The sequence below is a fragment of the Cheilinus undulatus genome, linkage group 7, assembly GCF_018320785.1.
Source record: "Cheilinus undulatus linkage group 7, ASM1832078v1, whole genome shotgun sequence".
In the NCBI taxonomy this organism is placed as follows: Eukaryota; Metazoa; Chordata; class Actinopteri; order Labriformes; family Labridae; genus Cheilinus; species Cheilinus undulatus.
This window is the reverse complement of record NC_054871.1, coordinates 28,289,105-28,306,903: the sequence shown is the minus strand read 5'-3', so window position 1 is coordinate 28,306,903 and position 17,799 is coordinate 28,289,105. Positions and strand designations below refer to the sequence as shown.

Genomic DNA, 17,799 nt, shown 5'->3' with positions numbered 1-17,799 from the left:
TCAGACATCAAATATAAATTAACTTTTAAGTGAGCTTTAAGTTTGCCTCCAACTTGAGAAAAACATGCAGGACATAAGGACATGCATTTCATAATTTCAGAATCTGTATAGTAGTATTGTTTAAACACTCAGTTCTTTACAAAATCTTCATTCTGCAGATAAGCACTGACCGGGTGGAAGTTGAAAGGGGACGGTGAGGCCATCATGTGGACCTGACCCCTCTGGCCTCTGCAGCTTGGAGTTAAGAGAGTCCAAGACGTTGAACTCCATCGACTTGAGGAAGCTTTCACACTTGTTTTCAAATATAACAGACACCACCACCTGACTGCCATCCTGTAGATTTCCCTGGATGTCATTTACCTTTGTGGAAGAAAAAGGAAAAGAAAAATGATTTTAGTTTTCTATTTTTCTTTTTTTCAGAAAAAAACTTCCCTCATTTTATTTTAAAAAGTGAGAGCTGGTTATTGAAAAAAGGCAAACAGCAAACACAGAAAATTAGATTGATAAACCCAACACCAGAGCACACACTACTGTTTCTGAGAAATCCTTTGAGCACAGATAATGATCACACAAAGGCAGAATTATTCCACAGAAACATGAAAACAGTTTGCCTCAAGGTTCAGTCTGTGGAAAGCAACAAGAGCAGAGAGAAAACACATCTAAATGACTTTATAATGTTCTGTCGCTGACAGAGTTTCTACCAGTACCTGATCACCATCCTCCATCATCTTTAAAGAGAGGGAGAGAAAAGGAGAGATCTGCACACTTTGTTTTGATTAATCCACTCCAAGTATCTTTGGAAATGTTAGCATTAGCATTGTGAACACTAGCATGGCTGTTTCACGTAAGTCCACTCCACCAGGATAAAAGGCTAAATGTTAAGGGCAAATTGTGTTCCTTTTATGACCTGGGTATTTTGATTGGTGATGACATTAATTCAGATTGGGAAAGCAGAGACGGCACCATGACAACAACAGCATCAACTGAAGACAAATTTCACATGACCAATCAGATGATGATTTCATCCTTTCAGGAACCAAAAAAAAGTTTTCATCATCCCTCTAAAAGAGTGAAAGAATGTGGACTTGATCGAGCTTGGAGTCAATAATTTGCACTGACACTTAATTATGATTGATACATTCCTGAGGTGTCATTCACAGAATACTGCAGAAGGAGCATGAATATTTCCTTAGATATCAGCCATTACATATCTTAAAGACCACAATGATGGACAAACCATTAAAAATAATGAGTAAAAAGCTAAATTTTTTCTGTGATTGAAAAAGCAGCATGTCACACTTGACATCACTCACCATCTTGATGTAGGAGTTCTCAGCCAGCAGGCAGTAATTGGACATGGGCTGAAAGGAGAGAAGAGCTGAGGTCAGATCAGGCATTCTCTGTCACTCAGTATGCTAACCAGGCAACAAGAGCTCGTTTCACATAGTTGATGCATAACAAGCAAGGTAGAGTGAGTGTGTGTGTGTGTGGGTGTGTGTGTGTGTGGTGGGGGGGGGGGTGTCTGCAGAAATCAGGGGGTTTAAACAGTAGAGCTGGAAAGACATAAAGTACAGAATGTCAGGATTTTGTTCAATTCACTCACTTAATGTAATGCTGATCTGATTGATTGATTGCTAATCCCAAAAAAAAAAAAAAAAAAAAAAAAAGAAAAAGGTTACAAACACTAACCGGCAGTGGCTCTTCCTCCTCCACTGTGCCATTCTGCACTGACTCCTCTCCTCCACCTCCGTCACTGTGGTGATGATGGTGATGATGCTTCTTCTTCTTTTTCTTCTCCTTCTCTTCCTTCTCTTTTTTCTGCTTCTTCTTCTTGTGTTTGGAGGACTTCTTATCATTTAAACAGCAAATGAAAGATTGACAAAATTCATTTGGAATGTTGAAAACTGAACTGGTTATGAAACACAGACACTGGTAGACATTTCACTCTACATGAAATCTGGCAGCTCTCTGATACATCATTTACACAATCTTGTGAGACTGAGAGCTGCCAATGTGCTGCTTCCTGTCAGGTCATTGTGAACTGGAAGCTTTGGCACTGCAGCCAAACTTTTTATTTTCTAATTATCACATTATTGCTGGTGACTCACAGTCTCCTCCACTTCGGTGTCTTTGGGCTCATCAGGCTCAGAGTTTGGCGCCGTGCCGGAGGCTGCCCCAGGCATGGGGGCTGCTTCTGCTGCTGCTGCTACTGTTGCTGTTTCCTGTTTGCAAAACACCAAAAACGGCGATTAGCGGTGAGTCACTGTAGCTTGAAAGACATTCACAAGTGATTTTCAGCTTGGTGTTGATCAGGATAAATTAGTGAATTTGCTCAGACATTCATAAATTACATTCATTATCAGCTTTAACCCTCTGAGCTCTGCAATATCAGACAACTAACCAATTATGACAACTCACCAGCCAGAAAAGCTCAAACACAGATGAGTTTGAGTGGATAACCAGTGCATACGTGAAACCTGTATATATTATGGGGCTTTATTGTGAAAGACTGTACAAACCAGCCATTCACAAAAAAGCAAATTGATATTACAGAACCTGATTTTCATGATTCTGGATACAGCTAACATCTGTGCTAATGGAAGCTTTCCTACAAGAAAACAATGATCTGTTATTCTGGTGTCATGATTTATACAAAAATAAGCATACAGCATGAGCATGCTGAGGTTTGTCTTTAAAAGGTCACGCTTGTGAGCACTCTTCCTCTGAGGTTGACGGCTCTCATGATTTAAAGCAGACGCCTTAAAACATTGAAGGTGACTGACGGCCTACCTCTTCACTGAAAACACCAAAAAATCTACAAAGGAGAGAGTATGAGAGGTTTCAAACTAAGTCTGTGCTAACATCTGTGTGAAATATCAAAAGCTATTCTGTATGGTTAAAGGAGGAGTGCAATATTTTTAGAAGTAAGATAATTCACTGTATTTCTCCTGGAGCCCAAATAAGATCAATGCTAAAGATAGCCAGTCAATATGAAGGAAGTGATAGCAACTTATAGATAATCTTAAACACTTGACTTTGGCTTAGCAAGAAAAGTTTAAGATCTATGAATGCCAAAAAATATAGTTACCATAGCTGTGATTATCAGTAAGTCAATGGCATAATTTTGATCAAGTCCAATTTAAGGTACGAGTAAAGTTTTATAGTAAAATACAAACACTGAACACCAAAAGCACTAGACTTTTTAGATGTAGCAATATGTTGAAGGCATTTCCAGTCAGTAAATTAAAACAATGAAAAATACTATAAGTATTTAAAATTAGATGTGCTTACATAATTGTTTGATAGCTTGCTGGGCTTTTTTGCATAGTTGCAAGACTTAAACCCATAAACTAAAACAATAAAACAACATTTCTTTCTGTTTATGAGCAAGTATAAGAGCATGTCAGTGTATTCTTTTATAGTTTTAACGTTATAGGACACTTGCAGACTGTAAATTTTGATTATAATGTTTAGAATGTTATATATTACTACAATATACTGCAGGTTAAAAAAGCGGTTTGGCTGATAAAATTTTTGATCCATCAGCCATAGGGGTGACCTGACACGCCAGATGGATGTGTGAAACACATCCATCTGGTAAACCTTCAATACCAAGCACTTGGGAAAGGGCAGAGGCTTTGAAAAAAATTTGTGTGCAGCTACCGAGGAATAACGTGAACTATGGAGACTGTAGACATGTCGGTACACGACTTTTGTTTTTTTTGAAAAGAAAACAACTAAATGCTGTTCTTTGTTCTTCTTTTATTGAAGAAATGTCGTCAAGTTCTGATAAAACTGGCACTTTAGCAGCATCCATGCTAAGCTCTTCAGCCATAATTGCACCAGCCTCTTGTTGCTGTTTGCTTACGTTACGACTCTTTCACACCTGTAAGCACTGCCCCTCATCACTGATCGGTCCTTTCACTTCCTAACCGGGCCCAAATGGTTCAGACGGGAGCTTTGCAAGATGGATTCGCCAGTGAGAAACACAGAAACAGGCGTATCCATCTGCTTTGCAAGGTCACCATAGTGGCAGGTAGGCAAAAAGGTTAAATTCCAATCCTAGTATACACTGTCAGATAATTGTGACAATTTTAGATCATATTCCCCCCTTCCAACCAAAGCAAACAAAGGCTTGATTTCCCTCTCTGATCTGCTCAGAGAACAATCAGAGCAGCCCCACTTGTGATTGTATATATGTGCAGTTATCAGATTAGAAAAAACCCTGTTGTGTGTGGGAACACAGAGGACAGCCCATGCAAGCACAAGCAGAATTATTACACGGGATGGTAACAGTAGCCAATCAGGAAACAAGCTTGCCAAAGGAAGAACTATGGCAACAATAATAAATTAGAAGCATAATGGACGTCATAAATGGAGGATCAACCTGCTGATTTGTGGCAACAAGACTAGTGTACACACACACAATGTACTGTAAAACATACCGGAATCAAACTGACAAAGGAACTAGACTGAAACTGCCACCATAGTTGATGTAGCAGGTAGCTAACAGCTTTCCACATTTTTCCTGTTTTCTCTTAAAGTCCATGTAAACCGAAATCCAAACTTTGTGTCTTAACACACTAGATATGTTGAAATAATTTGCTGTAAACATGTGAAAACAGACTTCTAAGCATGACGGAATTCTGGATTTAGACCGTTCGATAAAACCAATTCAGGAAAGAGGTGAACAACTTTCTGAGCAGGGCAAATATAGGAGCCCCTTACATCACTGGTCTTGATGGAGAATTACACCCTGTAATGCTACAGAGATATAAATCACCAAGCAGTTCATCTCAACATAGTCTGTTTTTAGCTGATGTCACATCATTAGGAGTGACCAGCCAGCTACATGCTATGTATTTGTTCAGGTAAATTTGTTCAGGTAAATTTTCCAAATCTATCAGCCATGGTGACCTACATGTCATTAAAAGCATCATCACAGTGAGATTTGTACCAGAAAACAATCAATTTATTCCCCAACTTCTGTCTCTCTGCAGCATTTTTTTTTTTTTTTGAGAGGATCGTATTTCTTGTGAGTGGGTGTGGCTCAGGTTCATTCTAACGGCACACCCACACCATCCTAGAGTGGATTTTACTGCTACATTTTTCAGGATTTTGAAGCTTAATTTTACCAATACAGAGATGTTTCTCATAACTGAAATATGGCCTGGTGGTTCATAGCACAGTGGCCTGTCGTACAACAAACCTGAAATAAAGATTTTTTTTAGCACTTTACAGGGACTTTAAGTAGCATTTGACAGTGCCAGATTACAAGTTTTAAGAGTGGAGACTCTGGTTGTTGGTGACATGAATCTGTGTGTGATGCGCTGTGCTGGTCATCTTGTTGCACACCACACATTATAAAGACAAAACTGTCAAATCAATCATTGTACATCATCAGGACATTTTCCAGATTCTAAAAAAAAAATTGAGTTGTGCCAGGCACAACTAAATATAAGCACCACAATGTGTAACTAGTAATATTCATTCTTGGCACCAGTTTCTAATTGGATTACCCCTGACAGGAAGATAAATTGCCATATCAGTATTTTTCCCCACCCCTAAACTCTAGTCCCAAGTTATTTTCTTGTAGCAACTTCAAACTCTGTCAAACTTCTATTGATTTTTAGTGACTGTTAAACACTTTTTTTTCTGATTCTCTGTGAGTAGTTTCTGGACGTAAAATAAATAGAATCAAAGACGAGCAGGACTCCACATGTGATCATGGAAAAAACAACCAGAGAACATGTGGTGACAAGAGTAAAAATATCAACCAACTCCAGGGCAGTTTCCAGAAAACCGTCGCTCACTTGCCACCACCAGCATCTATTTTGACCTTAAGACAGACAACACTCAGCAAGCAAAACAAAAGCTAGACACGAAGAGAACCACTGGCATTGTGAAACACATACCACCATACTGTGTACACACAGACATACATACATACATGCTGGAAAACAAAAGGAAGGCTGGAGAGAGAGAAGGGGGAAAGTGTTATGCGACCTGTAGAAGAGAGGAAATTGTGTGAAAAGGGTGAGCTGTGGAAAATGTTAAACTGATCCAAATCAAGAGGCAATAATGGGTGAATGACCGACAACACCAATGTATGAGGTAGATCAATAAAACATGGTGTTTTTGATGACTGATCTGAAGAAATGAAGGGAGAAGTGAGAATGAGAGAAAGAGAGAGAGAGGGGGAAGTGACTCAACCTGGGTGTTAGAGGGCACTGGAGCGTTTGAGAGCCAGAAATCCAGATCCGAAACCTAGAGGAGGGAGGGAGGGAGAGGAGTGCGAGGAGGTGAGAGGGGTGAGGGCCAAACAGGTTTCTGTATCTTTCTACTATTCATGAAAAAGGATCCAGAGATTACAAGGTTCTATTTCATGAATAAATCAAGTATTTGGCAAGCGCTTGCACCATCAGCTACCAGGAAATATATACTGTGATACTTGATCACTAAAGCTGACTGAAAGACGCGCGCTGGGTAGAAGCAATGGAGGCGTTGAGTCAATGAAAATGGTCAAAATAAATTAGTTTAAATGTAAAATTTTAGCTCAAATTATTGACAAAATGTTAAAATACTCCAATTCCAATTTTCTTTTAATTTGGAGCTGATCATTTCAATTTAATATGGAATTATTCCAATTGCAAATACAACCTCTGTAGCTATGTAGAAGAAATGCCCTGCATAACCCTTTCGTAGGGACATACCTCAGCACTTGTGGAGTTGGGCGGTGCAGCTACCTCACTGGTTTCTTCTGATTGGACGACAGGCTCGTCTGCCTGGCCCCCAAGAAGATCCTCCTCTTTTTCTTCATGTTTGTGTTTCTTCTTCTTTTTCTCCTCTTTGCTCTTCTGCAAAAAAAGAAGATAGCGCTGTATCACAAGGTCTGAAACCAAAACTACCACAGTGATACACATGAGCAGCTCCTTACTGTTAATACCCTTGCCTTCAATTTCTCTGCAAATATTTCTAGTTTCAGAAGAATTATGAGCAGAACGGCAGAATAAGGTGAGAGCAGTTTTCAAGCACAATCAATCCAGTCAAGCTACCTTTCTATCCCTGTCTTTATCCTTCTTCTTCTCTCTCTTCTCTTTGCTGCTCTTCTTCTTGGGTTCTTGTGTAGCAGCGCTCTCTGCCTCCCCGTCTTCTGCTGGACTTTTTGGAGCCTCTGCTGCACGGTGTGACCTGACCGGTAGCTTCTCGCTGTCGGCGAGTGGCCTGGACAAACAGAAAAGCACAGCTATGACTTCTGCCTAAGTTAACAGTTACAAAGGGTAGGGCTGCACGAAATCGACAAAAAATGACAATACACAAAATATGCATTTCATTGTTGTCTGTAAAGAAATGACAAAAACAAAGTCAGTTCTGAGTCAAATTCATATTAGCAAAATTGCAAACAGGCACTTCTATTAGCAGCCAGCTGCGCAATGTCAAAATGACAGAAACATAGTGAGAGCTCCCTAAATATGTTCAATAAGCCTATTACTGTAAGTTGTTCTTACTTTGAAAAATCTTTTAAAGAGAACTAAGCCTTACTTCTTTCCTTTTTCAAACCTCAATGATTTTTCTTACACTGTAACTCAAAATATACTGATATATAGGGCCCTATGATTTCCGAGTTAAAGGAATCGCGGATGGAATTGCGCACGGAATCGCAGAATTGGCCAATAAAAACGGAATCTACTATGTAACACAGAAATATCGGAAATTGAGTGAATTTGACTGAAATGCTGTGTTTTTTAGAAAGGGGAACGTATATCTGGGGAATATGTTCTGGGGGAACACTAAGGCGTGGCACAACTTGTGCCTCGCTTCACAAACACTCACCCTACCCCCTCATAAACAATACAAAGCATGTCAAAGCAGCTGCACAAAACACCGGCAAACAACACGTAGCACAACACATAATGTTGCACCTGCAAGAAAACTAATCTTGCTTTGAGTTATTTTACCTCACCACACCAGAGAGTCACAGAGAGATACAGATGTGTCTGTGCTCGAGGCACACCACTGAAGTCACAACGTGAAGACCTATTCACCACTCGGAGGCTTCAAACTCGAGATTTTATGAAGTCCCGTAGTCTAAATAATGTTTCATTCGAGTATCTATTAGCTTAATAATTCCTCCGGTAAATACTGTGGTACCTTTGGTTGCTCAACGAGCCAATACGTGTCTGCATTACCGTAGCGGTCTGATAAGAGGCAGACGGACAGTCAGCTAGGATGGAGAGAGATGATGAGAGAACCATTACAGTCAGGAGTAGAAAAATGCAGCATCAAGCTGCATGGACTGTTACAGACTGTGAAAGTAAAGAAAAGTTTAGGGAATAGGTTTACTTTTAACCATTTAACTTTAATGTGGACACTTATTAAGTCTTTACTCTGTGTTTGAGAGAAGAGGATTTCTTCATTTTCATTACAAACATCAGTTAGGATGTGATTATACATGTGGATGTGTCTTATAATGTTAGAAATATCTGACTGTTACACTGGTTATAATTATTTTATATCAGGGTTATCCAAGCAACGGTTCCTTGGCCAGCTGTGGTCCTTTTACAATAAATTTAAGGTTATTTCTATTTAATTAGTGAACACTATATTCATTGTACATAAACAGGACACTCTTTTTTGTGGTAAAATTAGTGGAAAAGTTAAAAAAACTTAATTCCAAAAAATTAAAATGGAAAAAATAGAATTTGGAAAAAAATAAAACGGATTTCATAGGGCCCTAGATATATCTTAATACTTTATATTTCCCAGCCCTGACTCCACATGGAGTAGGTGCCAGCATCTGAAAAATAAACTTGATATAGTCCTTCATGCTTCAGTAAGCAATAATCTGTTGGAGAATGTAAAAGAAGGGTTGTACAGTGCAGCAGTACATTGTATTCAGGCACATTTTCAGCAGCTTGGTCACATTCAAAGCAGTGATGTTAGCCATTCCTCTGGCAAAAGTACAAGCATTAGAAATTTTCAGGAAGCTTGAAGCTGCACCCATAAATGTATCCAAATTGAACTTTGTTTTATCCAAACCTGACTCTTTAAAGCAGTTATGACATGCAATGCAGCCCCCTGCTGGTTATTCTATACAAAGACAAGCATCTCTCTACGCTTCGTCTACGACTTCATAATAAAGATAATACACTTTAATTTTCTTGGTTTCACTTTCCATTATTTATTGATCCTTTCTTTAACTGTCCTCAGCCTGGTTAACAAAGTTTGAAGCCTTTTCCAAGTTAAACTTCTGTTTGTTTTACTTTGTGTATTGCATGTTCTGCAGTAATACACAGTGGAAAAAGACCTATATATCCTAAGGGTGTGTTTGTGATATACTCATGAAATTTGATGGCATAAGATATAAATTTTATATTCATAAGGTTTAAATATTGATGTTCTACAATCTACTGCCATTCATTCTCCTTCCTTCCTTAGTCCAAAACAATATCTTTGATCAACATATGGAGTTTTTTAAGGGCACATGTCCCTGTTTTTCTACTCAGAGAAGGCCAAGAGTATCAACTTACAGAAAGGCTTGTGTGAGTTACCAAACTGGGGAGGATTTAGAAATTTAAGCAGATGAATTTCAGCACCTAATCTCTGGGATAAGTTTACTAAAAAGCATATTGACAAGGATTATCTTTTCCAAGTAAAGTATAAAAATGCTTTAAGAAGCCTATACCAGAAGGGCTGGCAGGAAAATATCAAGTCCTGAGAACATCAGCAGCAGCTTATTTACAAGAGAATACAAATTTCTAATAAAATGAAATCTTAATTTCATTGTCTTCTTGTGTGAGGAAAATAAATCAGACGTGTTTAGACAATAACATGCTGCTGATATTGTCAAGCTCAAGATAAAAAGGCAGGCTGAGAGAAAGGGGACTCTGGGGGCTACAATACATGTTGAAAACACAGAAAAAGAGCAAAAAGATAAGCAGGTACTGCAAACTTCAAACAAGGAAAGAAATGACATCTAGGTTAGTAAGAGGAGCAAGACAGCTATTCAGAGATGGACAGAGAGAGAGAAGCAGTCCATTTACAGTCGGAGCCCAGGTCCTTCGGCTTAGATGCTACTCACCTGCGCCTAGCCGTCTCCACCAAGCTGCCCATGAAAAGAGGCAGTAATGGATGTGTGTAGGCATAAAAAGGAGGAAGCAGAAAGCAAAATGCCATGAGAAGAAGTGAGAGAAGGGAGAGGGCCTGAGTCACATCAGCTGTGATAACATGGCCAAAATGATCAGGAATAAATGCTGAGAAGATGTGGATATTAAAAAATCATATGGAATTCTTCAGGTTTGATTCTGGACTGAAAAAAATCAAAGTGTCGGATTCAAATAATTCAGCTCAGTCAGACATGTAAATTAAAACTTTGTAGCTCTAACATTGTTTTAAATCAAGAATGAAGTCTCCTTGGAGGTAGTTTGGATGTGATAGGATCCACATAGTGTTGACTGACCTGTCTAGGTCGATATCCAGGGCTTTATGAGGATCATTAGGGTCTTTTTCATCATCATCACTGGGTAAGGCATTCTGAGAGGGTAAAAGGTAAAATCAATAAGACAGAATTAATATCTTTCAAAACAAACAAAGGTCAAAAACACATAGAATGCCAAGATATTGGTTTGAATGGACTTTTATGGACAGTTTCTGCAAACATAAAACTTAACAAGCAGTTGGTATTTGTTGTGCTTAGTTGAGGCTATGTGTCCTCATCTGTACTGCTTTGTTTGTAATGCTGATTTTAATGAAAATGGCACATTAATTCAGAGGGACTAACAAATACATTTTCATTTCACTTTTTAAACTTGGGGGTCTTAATTACTTTAGTCCACTGATACTACTGCATCATGGATAATACATTTAATACATCCTTTAATTATGAATCATGATGTCTGTTCATACAAATTAAGCATCCATTCAAGTCCTCAGTGTGTCTGGTGATGGTATATCTCTGAATAGCAAGTTCAACACTTTGTGATGTTTACACAGCTAGAGTGTACCTCTGGCATCTCCTCGGTTACTATGTCGACCATGTGCGCAGGCGTGATGTCCTCCTCACTCTCTGGACCTGAATCGTGTTTCTTCCCTCGGCCACTGTGCTTTTCTTTCCGTTTCTTTTTCTCCTTCTTCTTCTTTTCCGCTCTCTCTTTCTGCCGACGCTCCTCCTCAAGTTTCACGTACTGGTCAGACATAGGCAGACCTGCAAGATAGAGGACAATGAGATGTAACCATGTGACAGTTATAAAAAGAAAAAAACAGAGTAGTTCATCAGTTAGTTAGCTATAAAATATTTATAGTTAAAATAAAATAATTTTGAACCTGATCCCCAACTTAACTGAGTTGAATAACCCAGGGTTCCTTCACACTTTTAACAGTAAAATTTACAACTTCTAAAGAGCCTTTTTTTAAGACCTGAGCTGAGAAAAATTAATATCATTTCTTTGTGTGGCAAGTGGTCAAAAATAAAAGGCAAGTGAGAGTTCTTGGTCATATACACCAAAATTTGATCACTTCTGGCACGTTTGATATAATACCATTATACCGTTCAATATACGGTATAATGGTATTCATCAAAACATATGCAACAAGCATACACTCAAAAAAGAATAATTACAATTAAATAAATGCTAGTAGAAAACAAAGATTGGATAAAGTCACGTCTAAGCGTCTCCTAAAATTTAAGACCACTCATTAGTAAAAATAAGACATTTTACGACTTTTTACAGCCTTGAATCTCAAAAGTCCAATCTTAGACTTTTAAAGAATCTGCAGGAACCCTGATAATAGCATAACTTCCAGTGTGATGGAAGTAAGGAGCCTGGAAATCTATGAGTGTGATCTTAGCATTTTAAGATCATCTCCAACCTGGGACTTTTAGAGGCACACTGAGGTCAATCTGCACGACTGGGATGTGCTCCACACCAGGGGCTTCCTGGTACACCTGCACAGAGGAGATTATCATTAATAAAACAATTGTCCCTTGATATATAAAGTTTGTTACAAAGTACTTTTGATATAAAAGATTGACTGCAATACTTAATGTATGGTATGAAATACAGATAGATTTAAAATATATGAATGTAAGCTCACCTTCTGAGAGGATGGCGAGGCCTTGATGTAGAACGGGTTGTTGGCTTGCTCCTGTTTTCTTGCTTCTCTTCTCTGAGTGCAGAAAGAGAAAGAGATATGGGAAATTATAATGAGGACTGAGTGTCCACATGGGAAGCCAGTTTCACAGCAAAAAATTTAGACTACAGAATTGGGTGGAGGCAGTGTCTGGATTACCGAAACAATGTCCCATAATAAATACAATGTTAGACACCACTGTACACCCATAGGCTATTTATAAAAAAATAAACCCACTTGTTCACTTCAGAGATGCAATTGTCAACCAGCTTACCCTTGCCAGCTCTTTCTCATCCACCTCTGTGTGGCGGGGGCGAGAGTGTTTGGGCTCCTCCTTAGTAAAAATAGCCTTGGGTTGCTCGTCCTCAGACTCACTTTCAGATGGAGGCTCATTGATCCATGCATCCAAGTCCAGACTACACAAACAGAGCACAGCATGAGCAAGAGATTCAGCTAATCTTGCTTTTCCACCACAAGGGCATTTATATGAGTAATTTTATTCATGCAAAACCATGTTATTATCACTGCTGGTAATTAATTGTTTTAATTAATCCTATTATTTGTGTATGTTTTTTAAGATATAGAGCAAACTGACCCTTCAGGGACAGGCACTTTCTTCTGTGCCTTTGGGGCAACAGGGTTGAGTTCTCCAGCAAACAGTGCGCTGACTTCCTCTGCTACTTCCACATCTTTCTGTTGCAGTTTCTGGATATACTTGACCAACTGCAGGATGCAGGATGCCTGAGGACGTGACAGAAGGTGACAGGGATACACTTGGTGAGAATCCTTGAGAAACATAGTATCAAAGTAGGCTTTTCAATAACAATGTATTCATATCTTCGTCTTACCCTTTCCTGCACCTCCAGGTTGGCGCTTTGAACAAACAGCGGCAGCCTGTCTATCATCAGCTGGCTGGTTTCCTGTGCTGCTGTGCTGTCCGTGTTACCCTCTTGGCTCTTCAGCACAGTGGCAAACAGCTTGGCTGCATTCTGCACATAAACTGCTTGTATATGGCCTGGTAGGGTGGCCACCTTGGGCCGCAGCATGGCCTCTAGCGTCTGCATGGGGTTCTCCAAGTGTCTAAAGAACAAAGGGAGTGACATTAAAGGAAAGATATGACTGAAAATACAATCAAATCGCAATACTGATTCACTACCAAGCATGAAAGTGATAATAATATCAGAAAGAAATGACTGTTGAACACCTGTGAGTCATGTTTTTACTTGTCAAATTTTGAAGTGAAAAAATATCCCACACTCTCAATGAAACACACATTTTTTGGCATTTTATATGTAATGGGTACTATCTTCCTCATTTTAAGTGTTTAAAATGGGATACATTTGGTACTTTTTACATGTTAAGAGAATAAAACTGGCCCTGGATCATAGGTAAGCATGCAAGCATTGCTCTGAGTGTCTAAAGAAAGGGAACTACTCTGAAAACAGAAAAGGCAGAACCAGCTTGTAAAGAATGTTATGTAAATAGAGCAGAAAAAAAGCAAATATCTGAACCAGGCTGTCAGTCATTTCCCTGTGGATTCACTGTTACAGTAGCTGGAGTCATGGGATATCTTATTGTAAAGACTGTCATCCATTTTTTATGTGCGGATGCTGAATTACGTAGAGTTAACCACCCCTATTGTGTGCAAAATGGCAACTTTTTAATAGGGGTTTCCCTTCCTTGAGATCCTCATGTCTTTATTATAACTTGTAATAGAGTGAAAGTGTGCCTTCAAGAGATATAACTCAGCTTACTCTGAGAATTCACCGCAGATCCAGGCAGCAGCATACAGGACTTCACAGATGCCCTTTCGCTGCATGTTGCCTGTCAACAGGTGGGCATTGTCCAGCAGGGTTGCCATCTGGGCAACAGCAAAGGCCCGGATAGCTTTGACCCGAATGGCAACATCCAGCATCTGAGAGGCAATGAGGTGGCCATGCCGTGTTCCCTCTAATCGGGTCAGCTCTACCAAGATACTGATGTACCTGTATCAACCAATACAAAGAAGTGGATGAGCATCATAGAAAGTTTACAAAAATAGGTGTGATGCATAAGATGAAGAAAGTTTGATCAAGAGGCAGTCAGACTGACCATTCAAAGTTTGTAATGTACTGGTAGTTGCTCTGGCTGCAGATGTCGATGATCTTGGTAAGCAGTTCATCTCTGTAGGTGGTCCCTTCTGCTTTGTCCACATGGAGCATCAGCTTCTTCACAATCTCCATCAAGTTCTTCTTGGAGACCTGGGGGAGCAGACACCAGCAAAAAATAATCTAGTTAAAATGCATGAATGTAAACATTAAAGCCTACCTCAGGAGGAGAGAAACAGACACTTAACAATCACATGTACAGTGAGTGAGTTAAAGAATAACTGTAAAACCAGAATTGCAGCTGAACTCTCTCTTTCTGTATGACAACTCCACTGTGTTCAGCTAAGTCCACAGCAGTGGTTACTGGCTACCAGTACAGTAGTTGAGTCTCTGCCTACAGTCACACTGACAGTTGTGAGGTACAGGCCCAAAACCTACAACCAACAGGCTCTGAGTCACACTGTCCATGATCAGCATGGTTTACTTACTCAACATTATTCAACCATTTCCTTTAAATGCAGGATTATAAGCCTTTAAAAGTGGCACCTTCAGCCTGGTCGGCATTGACATGTGTATCCACACACTTCACACAGGGAAGTAACAGCAAATATTCATCTATGTCATGCAGCGTGCGATAGGTGATGGTGGCAGCTGCACTTGAGGTCATAACAGCACGTCTCAGTATTTTAAACCGCTAATTGGTCACACCAATATACAGCAATGTTTTAGTGAAAAATCAGGTATCAGAAAGAGCTGCAAATGCACTACCTTTGATGGTTCATCTGTCTTAATATATTATTCCATGTCCACTTGTATGGAGTAAAAACCACCTGATGGCAGCGAAACCAAGCATATCCTGTACTAAAAGTCTGGGAACAAAACATAACTTAGGCTTTATTCACACCAGGAGCAGATGCTCTGCTTAGATCGCGTCTTGCTGATCATTACTTTTATGAAATTTGACCTGTATCAGGCTAATGTATTTACACTTCAATAAATCCACACATGAAAGTCACCCAAATCTGATTTGGAAAGATCAGACTCCATGTGACTTGCACTGTTCAAGCTGTCACTGAAAATCAGATTGACATTTAAAAAAAAAAATGAAATTCATGCCACCTTGGCCTGCAATGTGAATGTAGCTTTAGAAACAATGTTTAAAATAATTTAAAAAAAAAAAAAAAAACCTGATGTCTTTATGCCATACCATGCCATAGAGCAGGTCCAGAGCTCTCAAACGGATCGACTCATCCTTGTCATCCAGACACTGAAGAATGAGGTCTTTATGAGACTGCACTGATTTGGGATGGGTCTTCAGGATCTTTGACATGGCCAAAAGGCCCAGGTACTTCACTAAAAAAAAAAAACATGCACATATGACCTCAGTACATTTTAAAATAAACACATGGACACCCTCTGCTATCTATAAAAAAGTAGATTTTCTTGTGTGTTGTTTTATCTGGCCTAAATCTCAGAGTCAGACTAATCTAATGTATAGTTTACCTGGCAATCCTTACTTATTTGTGACAGTAGAAACCAAAATGTATGACATTTGGTTGGACAAAAGGTAAATTTTGAGAAATATTTTGTTATTGCAACCTTCACAACCAAATTCAGGGACTGTCTGCATACAGTATGAGGCCTAACTGGATGCTTACGGTATTATTTGTTCACATTTTAGTATATTTAAATATAACTTCTATATTCTCTTCCATGAGATCTTTAACATTATATAGAAATAACACAAACTAAATACCACAAAGGAAAGGGACACAAAACATACATGACAATGGAAAGGACACACAAACACTCGCACAACACAACATATACAAAACTTGATAGTTTTGTTTTGCCTTCTCTTTTGTTTTTTTCCTGGCAGCTTCTCCCTCTCACCAACTTCACTTTAAAGATTCAGAAATCTGCTGAATCAAGTCCTCCTGTCTATCACAGAATCTGGCAGAGACAAATGTCTCTCAGGTTCTTGGATCGATAAACGCAAGTGTGAGGTCAGTATGGTCACTGAAGTGCATACAGTGCAGAAATGAACAGGGATGCTGCTCTAAGGTGGCAGTAGCAGACAAAGAAGTGGCCCCTGAATCTAGCACTGTTGTGGAAAAGTCACAGCAGTAACTCCAACTTTCTCTGAGGGAGAAAGCAGGACATGACTGAGCTGACTTTGGTCAGACAAAGTCAATGTTTTAAGAATGTTTACTACACTGCTGCCTTCAATCAAATCCTGTTCATTTGTATCATTTTTATAACCCAATTTCCTTAAAAGTTGGGATGTTGTGTGAAATGTAAAAAAAAAAAAAAACAACAGAATTTAATAATTTGCAAATCATTGAACTCACTGGTTAAGTTGGGAAAGCACAAAAACATACATAGTGAAACTGAGAATTTAACTGTTTAGGGAGATATGAGCAATGTGGTTTATTCATGAGGACTCAGGCAGAGTACATCTAGATGTGAACAGAACCATGCCTGAAAACAGGTGCACCTGCCAGCAAGTAGAGATGTGAAGGAAATATTTTAATGTCTCCAGAGTCTTAAAAAAAACACTGTTTCTGCACAACACAGACCCATTTCATCCTCTGAGTTACTAGGTAAATGTGGAAGTAGGGTGAGGGTCATTGTAGGCACCTCCCCCCATTGTAGGCACCTTGAAAATAAAAATATCTATAGTAGCAAGTGGAACTCCATTGTCCACACTGAGCTAACTGGCCTAGAGTAAAAATGCCCTTTTTTATCACTTTTCAAAAATAACCCTGCAAGAAGACCATCATCTAAAAGTAGTACCAATTTGTGCTTAATGTAGGGTTTCTGCTATCCTGAGTTCCAGTCTCTTTTGCCTTGTGTTACACTTCATAAAGCTCCAAACATTTTCAAAATTTGACATGTTAGGCAGCTAAATGCCATCAATAGCAGAGCAATAAGAAATCACTGTCGTCCACATGAAATTCAAATTGGGCATACAATTTTCAAAGAAATTAAATTTTAGGGTTTCAACATTTTAAATGCTGTCTGTCACATTTTTATGAAATATGGAGTCTCAATGTTTTGCAAATAATCACATTCCATGCCTTATTTACATTTTACACAATGTCCCAGCATTTTAGATATGGGTTTTAAATGCAACATTAAGTTGTATATTGTATCCTAAACAACAAATTAATGGTGACTGATTATTCTGTTGTATTTTACTGCTGATCATTTAATGTATAAGGCTCCCAGCCTAAAACTGTGTTAACTAGATAATTCTTCTTAAACAATCTGGATTTACTGTATTTTACTCTCCTTAAATGTTTTAAGTTATTTTCACATTACCTCTCCCTCTTTACGCTTTACATTACAATGTGCTTTGTAAGGGTCATGTTTTTACTTTGATAATTCTACCAGTGTAATTGAGGACAAGTCTGATCTTGGAAGTGTGTTACATCAAAACATGACTAAGAGAGCCAATTAAAGGTGTGGTGAAAGGACAAACAAAACCTGAAACCACAAGTTCACAGTCTGCTCTATTAACACCAGCGTTCCACCGTCTACATCAAAAACAACAATCTATGTATGGGTGTCCAGATAACTC

At 38.9% G+C, this 17,799-nt stretch overlaps 1 protein-coding gene across 7 annotated transcripts in view; it reads right to left on the bottom strand.

Moving 5' to 3' along the window:
• Positions 1-17,799, bottom strand: part of ap3d1 (adaptor related protein complex 3 subunit delta 1) — a 37,074-nt gene that overhangs the window by 5,757 nt on the left and 13,518 nt on the right. The window contains exons 12-30 of one of the 7 annotated variants that reach the window (XM_041792278.1): positions 15,424-15,569; positions 14,221-14,369; positions 13,884-14,114; positions 12,978-13,209; positions 12,725-12,870; positions 12,404-12,545; positions 12,094-12,165; positions 11,869-11,944; positions 11,004-11,203; positions 10,460-10,533; positions 10,082-10,105; positions 7,056-7,224; positions 6,714-6,857; positions 6,214-6,267; positions 2,109-2,222; positions 1,690-1,848; positions 1,314-1,361; positions 708-728; positions 171-360 (exon numbers count right to left, since the gene is read on the bottom strand). In XM_041792278.1, coding sequence (XP_041648212.1) covers positions 171-360; positions 708-728; positions 1,314-1,361; positions 1,690-1,848; positions 2,109-2,222; positions 6,214-6,267; positions 6,714-6,857; positions 7,056-7,224; positions 10,082-10,105; positions 10,460-10,533; positions 11,004-11,203; positions 11,869-11,944; positions 12,094-12,165; positions 12,404-12,545; positions 12,725-12,870; positions 12,978-13,209; positions 13,884-14,114; positions 14,221-14,369; positions 15,424-15,569 — 2,391 coding nt within the window. Of the gene's footprint in view, positions 1-170; positions 361-707; positions 729-1,313; positions 1,554-1,689; positions 1,849-2,108; positions 2,223-6,213; positions 6,268-6,713; positions 6,858-7,055; positions 7,225-10,081; positions 10,106-10,459; positions 10,534-11,003; positions 11,204-11,868; positions 11,945-12,093; positions 12,166-12,403; positions 12,546-12,724; positions 12,871-12,977; positions 13,210-13,883; positions 14,115-14,220; positions 14,370-15,423; positions 15,570-17,799 lie in introns of those variants that run through there. The other 6 variants (XM_041792279.1, XM_041792281.1, XM_041792284.1 and 3 more) reach the window with 6 other exon arrangements.